The sequence below is a fragment of the Lactuca virosa genome, chromosome 9 (assembly GCF_052849685.1).
Source record: "Lactuca virosa cultivar CGN04683 chromosome 9, Lactuca_virosa_CGN04683_v6, whole genome shotgun sequence".
Classification (NCBI taxonomy): domain Eukaryota; kingdom Viridiplantae; phylum Streptophyta; class Magnoliopsida; order Asterales; family Asteraceae; genus Lactuca; species Lactuca virosa.
Window position 1 is genome coordinate 82,464,470 of NC_136434.1, and position 14,849 is coordinate 82,479,318.

The following is a 14,849-nucleotide window of genomic DNA, read 5'->3' on the forward strand; positions in this document are numbered from 1 at the left end:
AAAAGATCCTCAATACTAATAGGATTTAGTGGCGAAACAAAACGTATAGTCGGTAAAATAAAGCTGCCTATCTACATAGAGGGGGTAAACTTCATGAAACACTTTTGCGTAATTGATAAATTATCCTCCTATAATGTTATATTAGGTAGAACGTTGATCCACAACATGAAGGCAGTCCCATCAACATACCATCAATGAGTGAAGATGCCCACTCCATGGGGGACAATGAAGTTTGCAAGCGATCAACAAGAATCCAAGGAATGCTACAAGAGCTCGATGAAGACTTCCACAGTCTTATGACAAGCATAGATTTTAAAGCAAAGGGCAAGACATGTACTAGATGCCGAAAAACAAGATACAAAAGAAGTGCCCCTAGACTTTAAGGATCCCGATGCAAAAATACTCATAGGATCCTCAATGCTAAAAAAAATAGAAGAAGATATAATAAAGTTCCTAAAAGAAAGAAGGAAAACCTTCACATGGACACATGAAGACATGACATGTAAAGACAAAAATATTATAACTGACAAACTTAACATTGATCCTTCTTTCAGACCTATACATCAAAAAAGAAGGAAATTTGCACCCGATAGGAATCAGATCATCCAAGAAGTGGAAAAACTTATTAAGAAAGGGATGATTAAGGAGGTCAAGTTCCCAAGGTGGATAGCCAACATGGTTTTCGTATAGAAGAAGAATGGTAAATGGCGAGTATGTGTGGACTACATGGATCTTAACAAGGCTTGCTTTAAGGATCCTTTCCCCTACCACACATAGATTCCATGATAGATGCTATGGCTGGTCATGAATTATTGACATTCATGGATACATTAGCAGGGTTCCAACAAATTCAAATGGAACCATTTTACCAAGAGGATACCGCATTCATACCCCAACATGTATATATTGCTATACCGCTATGCCCTTTGGTCTTAAAATTGCAGGTTCAACATACCAAATACTTGTTAACCGGATGTTCAAGGAAAAAATGGGGGACACCATGGAAGTCTACATCGATGACATGGTGGTCAAGTCAAAGAAATTTGAAGATCACCTTAAGGATATTGAAGAAGCCTTCAACATACTAGACGAATACAACATGAATCTAAATCCTTCTAAATGCCATTTTGGAATGAGATCTTGCAAGTTCCTTGGATACATGGTAACTAAAAGAGGATTAAAAGCAAGTCCAGAGAAAATAAAGGCTATCATTGATTTAAGATCCCCATCCTCGACAAAGGATATTCAAAGACTAATAGGAAGAGTAGCAGCTCTAAACAGGTTCATCTCAAGATCCTCGGAGAGGTGTAAACCCTTCTATGACATCTTGAAGAAGAACAAAAGGTTTGAATGGAATAAAGAGCACATAGATGCTTTTCAGGAACTTAAAAATTATTTAAGTTCAACACCCTTGTTGGTGAAACCATTAGATGGGGAACCGCTCCTTCTCTACCTTTAAGTATCCTCTAATGTTGTAAGTGCAGTTTTAGCCAAGGATCTTAACGGGGACCAACATCCCATCTACTATGTAAGTAAAAGTCTCTTGGATCCTGAGACCAGGTACTCCCACCTTGAAAAACTAATACTTGCATTAGTAACTGCTTCTACGAAATTAAGACACTATTTTGAAACACATACTATACATGTAAGAACTAATTACCCCATTAAGAATGTTATGTGAAAACCAGAGATGTTAGGAAGGATGGCAAAGTGGTCCGTGAAGCTAAGCACATACGACATCAAATATGAACTAGTATCAAAAATAAAATCACAAGCACTAGCATACTTTTTTGCTTTTTTCAATGATGATCTACAACCTGAAGCATAATTGGAAAGCAAGGAACTCCAAAAAGAAGAAAGCATGGGAAGATGGACACTCTTCACTGATGGAGCTTCCAACTTTAAAGGAACATGCCTATGGATCATACTAAAATCACCACAAGTGGGAAATCCTACCCCAAGCAGTCAGTTGTGAATTCCATGCAACCAACAACGAGGCTGAATACGAAGCACTGATCATGGGATTACAGTTGGCCAAGGATCTTCAAATCAAGGATCTTCATGTATTTGTTGACTCTTTTAACTAATAATTTTAATTGATCTTATGTAGTAAAAGGCGAAAGACAATCACTATACCTCAAGATCCTCAAAAAATTAGCTTCCGAATTCGAAGCTTTTAGCATAAATCAAGTTCCTAGAGAAGAAAACACCGAGGCAGATACATTGGCCAACCTAGGATCTTCCCTCAGGATCCTGCTGGAAATCAGGATCCCTATAACCCATATACTGATCCCAACGATAGGAGATCCCTCCAAGAAAACAGACAATCCCAATGACCATGATCAGACAACCAACGTAGCAATGATTGAAGATCCTGATCCTCAATCACTTCTTCAAGATCCTAATCGTCAGAATCCCGAAATCTAGGATCCTCCGTAAAGCTTAAGATCATGGATCCAACCCATTGTGGAGTATCTCCAGAATGGCATGATTCTCAAAGAAAAGAAAAGAGATTGAGCATTCTGGATAAGGGTCTCACGATTTGCCGAGATCCTGGAATGCTATACAGGTAAAAGCATACTTCATGTAAGTTGTATTAATCACTCTCCAACAAACTCAAGGTACATACTCTTTACCCGATACTTTTATCTAATTATTTATTTAATTTATCAAAGTTCTTTACTGACTTAAGCATCAGAGGGGTGTTAGTCAAGCCAACGCCTACCCCAAGCTAACGTTAGCAACATGCAGGAATCCAAGGATCCTAGTAACCACGAATAGAGATTGATTATCTCTGCTACGCTTAAGGGTACTTAATCTCCTCTAAGGTTTAAAGATTTAATAACCTCTTTCATACGAGTTAAGGTTTCTACACCTCTCTTGGATGCATGATATCTAACTATGGGATGTGAATAAGGGGGTCATTTCACGCTTTAGTGACTTGGTAACCCTCTTATTTCTGAACATATGTTAAGATCCCAAAGTAAATTTCTAAGGTTTATAACATTATCATGTTATCTTACGAGTTGGGATTTTCCCCAGTTATCATCTAAAGTGGGATTTTCCCCAGTTATTTTCTAAAGTAGGATTTTCCCTAGTTATTATCTAAAGTGGGATTTTCCTTAGTTATTATCTAAAATGGGATTTCCCCCAGTTATTTTGGGATCTTCTGCAATCATTTTCTAAATAGTATCTTTCCTACTTAGAAAGCAAAGTAAGGATCTTCAAAGATATCCTAACATGGATCCTTCTCTACGTAAAATTCAGGATCATATGAAAATATCTCGAGGATCCTCCTAAATCAAAAGACTACAGAACCTAAAGATCACTTGGTTATTCAGATCTTAAGAGTTCTTGTAAAACCTAAACTCTTTAGGATCCTGATTGCAAAAGGATCCTCAGAAGACCTATAGTCATGTCAAGCATATCAACCACGCAAGCAAAGAGATATAAACGTCGAAAACCATAGATTAAAAGGGTTGCACGCCAACCCTACAAAAAGGAAAATTAAATATATTCTTACAAAAACCATTCAAAATATTTTCTATAAACCAAGCTTAAACCGTAGACTAGTTATCATCTCCCGGGATCTTATCCTCCTCGCTCACCTTCGGCTACTGCCCTTCAGGATCCTGACTAGTATTAACAGGCTTACCAGTTAATTTGGCTACAGCTTCATGTTACCCAGCCAAATTACAGGATCCTACATTGGCCACGTCTTCAACTAATTTGATCTTCGCTTCCCAGACAACCACGACAACTCTAGCCTTCACTTCAGCAATCACCTCATCCATTTCAGTTGCATGCCCCTCCTCCTTCTCATCCTTCTCCATGATCAGCAGCTCCACCCTCCTCAAGAGATCCTCGTTAGTTACCCTCCATATCTTCTCCTGCTCCTTTAAGGCAAGTTCAACCCTCTCAGCCCGGATCTTCAAGTCAGCAAAGACATGATTGGAGACCTAAAAAGAAGAATGATATTAGAAACAAAGAAAGGTAAATATTAAAAGCACAGTTTCACTGGTACTTACAGCTTGAGAAAAGGAAACCAACTTTCGGAGTGTGTCCTCAGCTCCGAGATTTTCCAAGCTCAAATCTGTGGCCTCAACAATTTTTCTCTTCCGGGATCCCAAAGTCTTCATCGTCAAGTCTATGGAAGTTCTCTTGGGAGGGAGAGAAGATGAGGTTTTCTCCTTCTTCACAACCAGCTGGACACTAGACATGGTTGTGTCAAGATCGGCGATGATAAAGCGGGCACTGGAACGTGTAACCTTGGATACTAAACATAACGAAAAGGCCATATTGATGGGTTTTAAGCATTCTAACACTCCTATGGTGTACATACAACCCTAGAAACCTTGGATCTATGTTTTTCCTAATATACATGCAAATTTGATTTTCCAAGGTTTACATCCTAACTAGCATGTTATGGGGAACTTGTAATACAAAAATCAAGTAGAATAACATACCTTTTAGTAGCTTGGATTCCTTGATGACTTTGTGAGCCTAGCACCCCAAATATGATGCCTCAAATGCTTCACACAACACCACAACACTTAGAATAACTTGAGATAAGTTCACTATCACACAAAATCGGTTTGCCCTCTTGTTCTTACACTTAGTGGTCCGATTTTGCTATTCAAGGGGTCCTTTTATAGTTGTGTCACAAGTAGGGTTACCACATGTAAACCCTAATTGACATGGCTTTTCATTTCCCATAATCCATGGGTTTATAACCCCAATGGACTATCCATGGAGCACCTTATGGGTTTTAGCCCAACTCCATAAACCATGGATCATTAGCCCACTATATAAGAATGGATGATTTACACAATCAACCCCATATATTTAATTAGTCTCCTTTTGATCACCAAATTAATTCTAAATTAATTCTTGACCAATACTAATTAAATAATATTATTAATATATTAGAACTTATAATATATTAATAAACCTTAAGTATCCTTTTTCTCATTTTGTCTATCCAAGTGTTGCAATGCCATGCAACCCAAATAGACCATGCCGGGTCGGGTCAAGTACATACCAAATATAGTTATGGACTTAGACACTATATCCAACATATATAAGTTCAGGATCCTTCACATTAGAAAAAGAGAAAAAAATGAACTAATGATCCTTACCTGTCGACATGGGGACAGTAGTAGAAAAACGTTCTTGGAGACTGGGCAGTTCAAATCGAAAAGATCTGTCGGTCTCAGACAAAGAAAGAAAACTTGCTATCTTATCTTCCATATTTTCAGCAGCAGGAGTAAGATCCTCAAACTTGAACGTTGCATCACAACAAACAAAATAAGACAGTAAAACCCAGGATCCCTAAAAAATAACAAAAAAATCCTACCTTTTTTAACCCATCTCTCTGGAAAGGAACTTCCATTTGGGATGGAATCACATCTCACAAAGAAAAACTTTTCCTTCCAAACACCATCGTTATGATTCGATTTTTAAACAAGGAGTGGTTTGTTTGATTTGACCTTGAACAAAAAATGAGAGGAATTAAAGGTGGAAAGATCATAAATAAAAGCTAACTCGGATATACCAATGTCCAAATTCTTGGACTGATTTTGGTGATCGACCAAATAAAGGATCCTTCAAACCCTAGGCATAACCTGGATGTAGGACAGTTGGGTAACCTCGAAGAATTTAGAGATGATACCAAAGAAAGGATAAGTCAAATCAAGAGAAAAAGGGTATTTCGGGAAGCAAACCCAGGTGGGTGAGACAAAATCTGGCTGAACCGAAGCATCGAAGGAATTGAAAACAACACCATCGGGAAAAACACCATTAGTCTTCAAAGCTTGAATATCCTCATTGTCGAAAAAGCATGACTCATCATGAGCCATGATCTTTTGATCAATGAAGCCATCATCGGAAGGAGGAAGTATGCTAGAACGAGAACGAGCGATTTTCTTTCCCATGATCGGAAAAGGAGGAAAACGAAAGGAAAAGAGGGAAAAGATATTACCTTTGAAGGCGACCAAAGATGATCAAGAGAAAAACTGGGGAAAGTAAAGAAAATCTCGAACCGATTACCCCATTTATCTTGGTGACAGAGGACACCGAAAATGATTTGATTGCATAATGATGCTCATCGAACGGATAAATTCTACCCATTAGGGTTTGAAATTCAAATTCCTTATCTTTTTATTTTAAAATTATACCTTTAAATATTTGAAATTAACCTTGACATTTCGCAGATATAATTTGGGGGCAATTGTTAGGGCCAAGATCCTCAACCCTATTTAGGATCCCGGATCTTCAAGATCTTTTCGGATCCCGAACACTTCTCAGGATCCTGACCATTGTTATTATTATTCCCTAACACTTATAACGAATATATTTCTATTTCTTTTTCTCACATGTACATAATTAGTCAACACGAGACTCATTATCAATAAGGAAATATTTCAATTAGGCAAGAGACCCGGGAATACTATGTCAAGCCAACGTATTCATTTTTATTCGAGAGGATCCCGAGAATATCATATTGTTGCTTACTCTAGACTATAAATACACTTGTAATCCCCACACCACAGACACAATTAGCTTTACTACTACATTTGTACTCATATTAACATCACCATTTATGTAATCTTACATTAAAATCAATAAAAACAACAAGGTAGGTGATCATTATCACCTCCCAAGGTTTTATGTCAGAGATCTTATAAAGGATCAAGGGCTTTCCTTATAATTCACTTGTTTCACTTTGATCATTATTTGATATTTGCATTACCTTAAACACCACATTCTCTCATACAATTTGGTTGAATAATACTTGATCAATTTTCGACCAAAACACCTGGTATGGTTGCCACAATCCCCTTCGTGTATGTCTTTCAAGACTTCCATAGCTTCATGATCCTCTAGGCACCTTAGCAGGCCCGACCCAATACCTGGGCGAGTTGGGCTATGGCCCAGGGCATCAAAGAATAGGGGGCATAAATCCAGTCCAATAGCTAATAGTATATATATCATTTTGGCCCAAACATTTAGCCCAATTTTTTTTCATGTGGATACCGTCCGGAGTCTGGAGGCCAAGGTCGAGAAGTGGATGCCAAATGAGAACTACAATCGCCAATCGTCGAAGGTAATCATCAGTAAAACCCTTGAAAAACACAATGTAGAAATCGAAGAGGCTCAAAATCTACTGATTACTCCTACAACTACATCTCTAGTTCCCTCTTAATTTGATTTCTACTTCTTGTTCTCATTCTAATTCCTTATAAAACCTACTGTCATCACTGTGATTTTCGGCTTTGGCAATTTCTTTTTTATTTCTTTTTAAACCTATTGTGATTTCCAATTTGTGTTCCTGGTTAAGTTGGACTTCGAAGATCCGAGATTGATTCCTGTGATTTGGGTGAATGATTATTGATTCTCTTGTGATCTCCTTTTTGATTTTTTTGTTCCGAAAAAAACCACCGACAAAATGAGAATTTAGAAGCTTTTAGATTTCAAGTTGTATGGTATTATCTTCTTTAGGAACTTGGACTAAGATAAAGTTTTCAAATTCTAAGGATAAGGTTCTAAGTATTTGAAGATATGGTGCAAATCTTTCACATTTTACAGCTAACGACCTGGGGTAGTATACCCCCCTATGATGATTTTAGTATGATCCCTAGGCCTGCCCCCAGTTGGGTGCTCCGTCTGTAAAGAGCGTCCATTTCCCTATTTTTTTTCTTTTTCTAGAAGTTGTTGAGCTTCTAATTCTGCTTCAGCTTGTAGATCATCACTAAAGTCAACCACAAAATTTGCCAGCACTTGTGATTTTATCGCGAATCTTGGTTTGTATATGATGTCATATGTACTGAGTTTCACCGACCATTTAGCCATTCTTCTTGACATTTATGGTTTTCTCATAACATTCTTAATGGGATAGTTAGTTTTTACATGTTTGGTATGAGTTTCAAAATAATGTCTTAATTTGGTAGAAGTTATAACTAGTGCAAGTATTATTTTTTCGAGATGAGAATACCTAGTCTTAGGATCTAGGAGACTTTTACTTACATAGTATATGGGATGTTGATCCCCGTCGAGATCCTTGGCCAGAACTACACTTACAACATTTGAGGATACTAAAAGATATAGGAGGAGTAGTTCTCCATCTGACGGTTTCACTAATAGGGGTGTTGAACTTAAATATTTTTGAAGTTATTGGAAAGCATTTTCATGCTCCTTGGTCCATTCGAACTTCTTATTTTTCTTTAGGATGTCGTAGAATGGTTTGCACCTCTCTGAGGATCTTTAAATGAACCTCTTTAGAGATATTACTCTTCTAATCAACCTCTGGATATCTTTGGTCGAAGTTGGAGATCTTAGATCAATTATGGATTTGATTTGTTCAGGACTCGCTTCTATCCTCCCTCTTGGTGACCATATAACCAAGGAATTTGCTTGCCTTCATTCCAAAGTGACATTCGGACGAATTTAGCTTCATGTTGTATTCGTCTAATATATCGAAGGCCTCTTGAAGATCCCTGAGTTGATCTTCAGCTCTTTTAGACTTGACCACCATGTCATCAATGTAGACTTCCATGGTGTCCCCTAGTTTTTCCTTGAACATTCGATTCACCAATCTTTGGTATGTTGCTCCTACATTTTTAAGACCAAAAGGAATAACAATATAGCAATATACCTGTATGGGTTGTGAAGGCAGTATCCTCTTTATCGGATGGTTCCATTTGTATTTTTTGGAATCCAGATGAAGCGTCCATGAATATTAGTAGCTCATTTCCTGCCGTGACATCTAACATAAAGTCTATGTGTGGCAATGGGAAAGGATCCTTGGGGCAAGCCCTATTGAGATCCATGTAATCTACACACACTCTCCATTTTCCATTCTTCTTTTGAACCACCACCACATTGGCTATCCATCTTGAGAGCTTTACCTCTTTAATCATCCTTGTGTTGAGAAGTTTGTCAACTTCTTCTTGAATGATTTGGTTCCTTTTGGGTGCACATTTCCTTCTTTTTTAATGTACAGGCCTGAAAGAGGGATCTATATTGAGTTTATCAGTTATAATTTCTTTATCTATACCTGTCATATCCTCGTGTTTCCAAGCTAGGGTTTTATTTCTTTCTTTTCAGAACTTTATTAGGTCCTACTCGATTTGTTCTGGTACCGAGGATCCTATGAGGACTTTGACTTCAGGATCCTCAAGGTTTAAGGGCACTTCCTTTATGTCTTGATCTCTTTCTTCTAGCACGTCTTATACCCTTTGAGTTAATTGCTATGATTTTCGTGGTGCCGTTGAATACTTCATCAAGGTCTTATAACACTCTTTAGATTCTTGTTGATCACCGACGATCTTCACTGTTCCGCATGGGGTAGGCATCTTGATGCACTGGTGGTACGTTGATGGGATTGCTTTCATGTCGTAGATCCAGGGTCTACCTAATATAACATTATAGGAAGAAAAAGCATCAATAAAACAAAAACATTGCATAGAATTTACCCTCTCAATGTAGATGGGTAGCTTGATTTCTCCAATGGTGCACTTCGTTTCACCAATGAATCCTATTAGGACCAAGGATCTTTTGATTATTTCCGACTCTGGGATATTCATCCTGGTTAGAGCATCTAAAAGTATGATGTTCACTGAGGATCCTCAATCTACCAATATCCTTCTGACGAAATGATTGACGATGTATAGAGTAATCACCAATCCATCTTAGTGAGGACCCTGGATGTTTTCTCTATCCTGTTCGTCAAAGATGATCTCCTTGTTATTCGTTATCAACGTGTTCTTTCGAGGTCTGTCTTCCTTTTCCGTCTTAGATACTTTGGCATGTCTTTTAGTTGCAGAATAAGAAGTTCCATAGATTTCAGATCCTACGGAAATAACATTGATTACTTTGGCGTCCGAGGGAGAGGATTCTGGTTTTTCTAGGATCTTCGTGGGGACTTTCTCTTTTTCCTTGGATCTTACTTTTCTCCTTCCTAGGATCTCTTTGAGATATCACTTGCTCAGGAGATAACTAATTTCCTTCCTAAGGGCTATGCAACCCTCAATGTTATGGCCGAAATCCTCATGATATACACACCACTTGGATTTGTCCTTCTAGACGTTTGACTTCTCTCATTTTCTTGGCCATCTTGCCTTGTTACTAAGATCCTGCGTAGCAAATATTAGAACTAAAACATCTACAGAAAAGTAATAATCAATAATCTTGGTAAATTCGTCTTCTTATCCTTCATCATCAAGGGCATTAACCCTATGGTGATAAAGTTTATAATATGGTTTTGACTTATAGGATCTTTGGGCCGAGGACTCGGCCTTCCTGTTAGGGTTGTAATAGAAATTCGATGTGCTGTCCCTCTTTTGTATTTCTTTGTCTTTTTCCAATCTGATAAATCATAGTGCTCTGCTTCTGAATTCATCCATTCGTTTGCATGGAGTCATCACAAGGTCTTCATAGAATGGATAATCCTTCTTCAATCCCATCTTAAAGGCCTCCACGGCAGTGACCGTGTTGATGTTTGGTATGTTCAACAATTCCCTGCCAAAACTACTTACAAATTCCCTTAAAGATTCTTTGGGATCCTGGACCACCCGATAGATATCACTAGTGATCATTTCGAATATCCAGCTGCAAGAAAACTGGTTATTGAAAAGATTAACTAAGTGAGAAAAAGAGGTAATAGAGTAGGGAGGAACATTAAGAAGCCATTTTAAGGCTGATCCTGTACGAGTTGAGCCGAATTCCTTGCATATACAGGCTTCCTTTAAGTGTGACGGAATGGGAATGATTTCCATTCTCTCTATATATTGTGCTATATGTTCTTAAAGATCCGTGGTTCCATCATAGAGGTTCATGTTGGGAGTTTGGAAGTGCTTTGGAACTTCAGTGTCGGCTATCGATGGGATAAATCTTAAGATCCTGTGAGTGGTGGGGTATGCTTTCGGTATAGGTTGGACCACCCTTGGTATGCTCGATATCATCTGCCTTAGTTGCTGGAGTTCTTTGGCCATGACTGGACTTATTCCTACATCAAGATCCACAGAGTTAGTATTAAAAGTGTTACTGTTAAAGAAGTTATCTGTATTTCTGTTATTAGGGGTATTGAAGATTTCCTCATGATCCTGGGTCACAAGAGTGTGGGTGTTTGGGATTGCTCCCACGATTGGGGTAGCAAAGGATGCTAGAGCTTTCGATTCTGGACGTTTCCCTAGGGATCCTGTATTGTCGAAATTCAGGATCCTTGGTTGCAAGATTGAGGGTGTCGCCTTTTGGGGTTTACAGATCTCCACCCTTATCCTTTCCAGTTCCTTAAGTAGTGTTTTATTGTCTTCCTGTTGCTAAGCCACCTATTACGTCAACATCTTCATTATGGAGAAGAGTTCGTTATTAGAGACCGAGGCAGGAGGATCTTAGGATCTCAGGGATCCTGGAACAACTGGATGAGTGTTCTTCTTTGGTACATCGGAAGTTTTCCTTTGACCAGGGAGGCCGCTCGGAGAGGGCGGAAGATTTTTCGAAGGAATAAAAGGAACAGAGGAAGAAGAAAAGGGTTGGTTGTGTAGACATGATTTTCGAGGATTATGAACACCATGGCCCCACGGTGGGCGCCAAATTGTTTTGGTCAAAAATCAATCGAATGAGAGGCTGTGGTGTTGTAGTTGAAATAAGTATCGAATTGAGAACAAAATCGCACAAGCGGTTTACAAGGAAAGCCTTGATCCTTGTTAGGATTTCCGACATAAAACCTTGGGAGGTGATAATAATCACATTCCTTGTTTAATTGTATTGATTGAATTGTGAATTATAGAAATGGAGGTAAGTATACGAGTACAAATTTTGCAGTAAGCCTAGTTGTGTGTAGCGTGCATAATGCATACGTATTTATAGTCTAGTCTAAGTAACTAAAAGTATGATATTTTCGGGATCCTCTTGAATAAGTATGAAAACGCTGGTTTGATTTGGTATTTCCGGGTCATAAGCTTGATTGAAACATTTATTCATTGAGAATGAGTCTTATGTTGACTATTTTTGCACGTGTGAGAAAAAGACTAGAAATATACCCGTTAATTCAGTTAGGAAATAATAATAATAAAAAGTTAGGATTCTGAGGTATGTTTTAGGATCATGAGGTTTCTTTAAGATCCGAGATCTTAAGTGGGATTGAGGATCTTGCCCCTAACACATATAGTTGCCTTTCGTTGATTTCATACATTTTAGACTCTTGATTTTTCGAAGAATATAACTTCTGATGATGATGAGTTGGCAGAGTTGTGGGTAAGTTTTGTTCATTTTTTTACGATAAGTTATTTTAATACAAAATCCTTTCAGAATATGTAGAACAGGTTTGGATTAGAGTACATTTTTTGATGATAAATATTTCCTTGAAGTAGTAGTTGTTGTTTTTAGGTCTTTTTGCTAGTTAGGCTCGTATTAGGAAAGCATAGAACTAGTCCAAAACACGAAGAACTAGTTTGAAACAATATGCTTATATTACTTTTTTTGCAGCATGATGGTGTATACAATGCAGTGATCATTACAACTTGTAAGCCAAACTTTGGGTCGTGACATTACTGTTAGGCTATAACTTATCCCAACATGAGTGATGCTTTCCAGGGCGTCTTATGTTACTAGATGGGCTAATATATCGACGAGTTTTGAATGCCACTTATTATTGTGCCATTACTTGTTGTGCAAGGAGGCAGTGACTAATCCATGATCCAATTTGGAGTGTTATTATTTCTTATTTGCAGCTACCAACTCTGTTTTGACAAGAGATCATTATTCGTAGTAACAAGCTTGTAAAATCAATACTGAAGTTATGGATTAGAACTGCTTCGCTGCCACTCTGGACCGATGCTTCTAGGAACACCACGGTAGAGACTGCGCTTGAGAACCTCTAACCAAGACTGCGCTCTAGATCGAAATGAGACTACGCTTCAGAACCTCTAACAAATATTGCACTCTAATATAGTAACGTAAACAAACATAACTGAACATATATGAACATAAAAAGAACTTAAATGAATGAACGCAACGAACAACATAAACGAACGTTCATGAACATAACTAAACAAATAAGACTATTGTTCATGTTCGTTCATTTAACTAAACGAACGATAATTTGTGTTCATGTTCGTTCATTTACTAAATAAACGAACTTTCCGCCGAACAGTTTACGAACAATTTGTTGAATGTTCGGTTCGTTTATAGCCTCAACATGAACAACCCTCGTTCATGTTCGTTCGGTTTGTTTACAACCTTAAAACCACTAAAACCACATTTGAACAATTTGTTTGATTTTATACCAAAGTATGATGAAGATAAATAATCGTTTCATATGCCTATGCATGATTGTTTTATTTCAAAGAAGTAAACATAAATTTTATTGTGTGATGGTTTAGGTGTAGTATGGTTGATGTTGTAATAGAAGCTTTCATCTTCGTGATAGCAAAACATTAATGGTGTGTATTTAATGACAAGTAGTGATATTTTGATCGAAATTTGAACCCAGAATTATAGCTATGTCGTGTATAATGGAAGTTTCCGCAAAATGGGCGTATCCATATGCTGCCAGCAATCCCACTTCCCACCCCATATCAATGATTGATCATATTATTTCCCGATCTTGATCTCGATCTCAATCACCGGACCTCCATTCCTACCACCTAAATAAATACCATACTCAATCGTCATCTCCCCTCCCTTTCCTATCTTCCCCAAATTCAATCTTCTTCTCCTTCAATCGTCTACAGAAAAAAGGGAGTAAGAGATTGAATCTATATTTGGGGACATCAGCCATGGAAACAACTACAACCACCGTTGCAGACAACTCAACCAAGAAGAACCAACTCAAATCCTCTTCCTTCCGCCTCCGTTCTCCATCCCTCAACTCCGTACGTCTCCGTCGTATCTTTGATTTATTCGACACCAATCATGACGAACTCATCACCGTCGACGAACTCAGCCGTGCGTTGATACTCCTAGGCCTGGATACCAACATGGATGAATTGGATTCCATAATCAAAACCTTCATCCAACCCGGAAACACCGGACTCACCTTCGAAGACTTCCAGGCTCTGCACAAGGATATCGACGATCTGTTCTTTCGCCTGGATGACAACTATGATCCGAACAACAACAACAATGAAGATCAGGATGATGAGGGTGGTAGTTGTGAGGGAGGCAAGGAGGAGGAGTTGGAGATGATGGAGGCGTTCAAGGTGTTTGATGAAGATGGAGATGGATACATATCGGCGACCGAGTTACAGACGGTTCTTGTGAAGCTGGGATTTGCAGAGGGGAATGAGATCGGAAGAGTGCAGAAGATGATCTCCTCCGTCGACAGGAACAAAGATGGACGCGTTGATTTCATGGAGTTTAAGGATATGATGCGAACTGTGATCGTTCTTAAGTGAATATGATCGTTTCATCGATCGTCTTCTTGAATGTAGATTAATGCTGTTGTGTATGATAAAAGGGTTTCATCCGGCGACTGCAACATATATCATCCGACGCCGGCATGCTATATTTGGAGGTCTTTTTTTTTAATCTTCTTTCCGAGATTGTATTTTTGTTTTTGAAATATTGACAATCAGATACATTGGAATGATTAGATTTTATGAATATTTAAAATCCAATTGATTAAATTAGTAAATATTAGTATAATATTAATAATTGATTTTGCGAACTTGTAAATATACGGGTTAGTCCCTTTTATAATCTAATTCTTTAAATAATAATAATTTTAACTTTTTATATAGAATTATTAAGTAATGATGAATCTTTTTTTAATATATAAATTGTTACTTATTTTATATCTATTTAATATATTTTTTTATATTTTTAAATATAAAATACAAGTATGTTAA

The 14,849-nt window shown here is 37.9% G+C and overlaps 1 protein-coding gene across 1 annotated transcript; it reads left to right on the forward strand.

Moving 5' to 3' along the window:
* The first annotated feature begins 13,504 nt into the window (after nt 1-13,504).
* On the forward strand, nt 13,505-14,601 carry LOC145136164 (calcium-binding protein CML42-like). The gene has a single exon (XM_079070347.1). It carries the CDS (start codon nt 13,779-13,781, stop codon nt 14,394-14,396), a length of 618 nt encoding a protein of 205 aa, XP_078926473.1. The 5' UTR covers nt 13,505-13,778; the 3' UTR covers nt 14,397-14,601.
* Nucleotides 14,602-14,849: the final 248 nt, after the last annotated feature.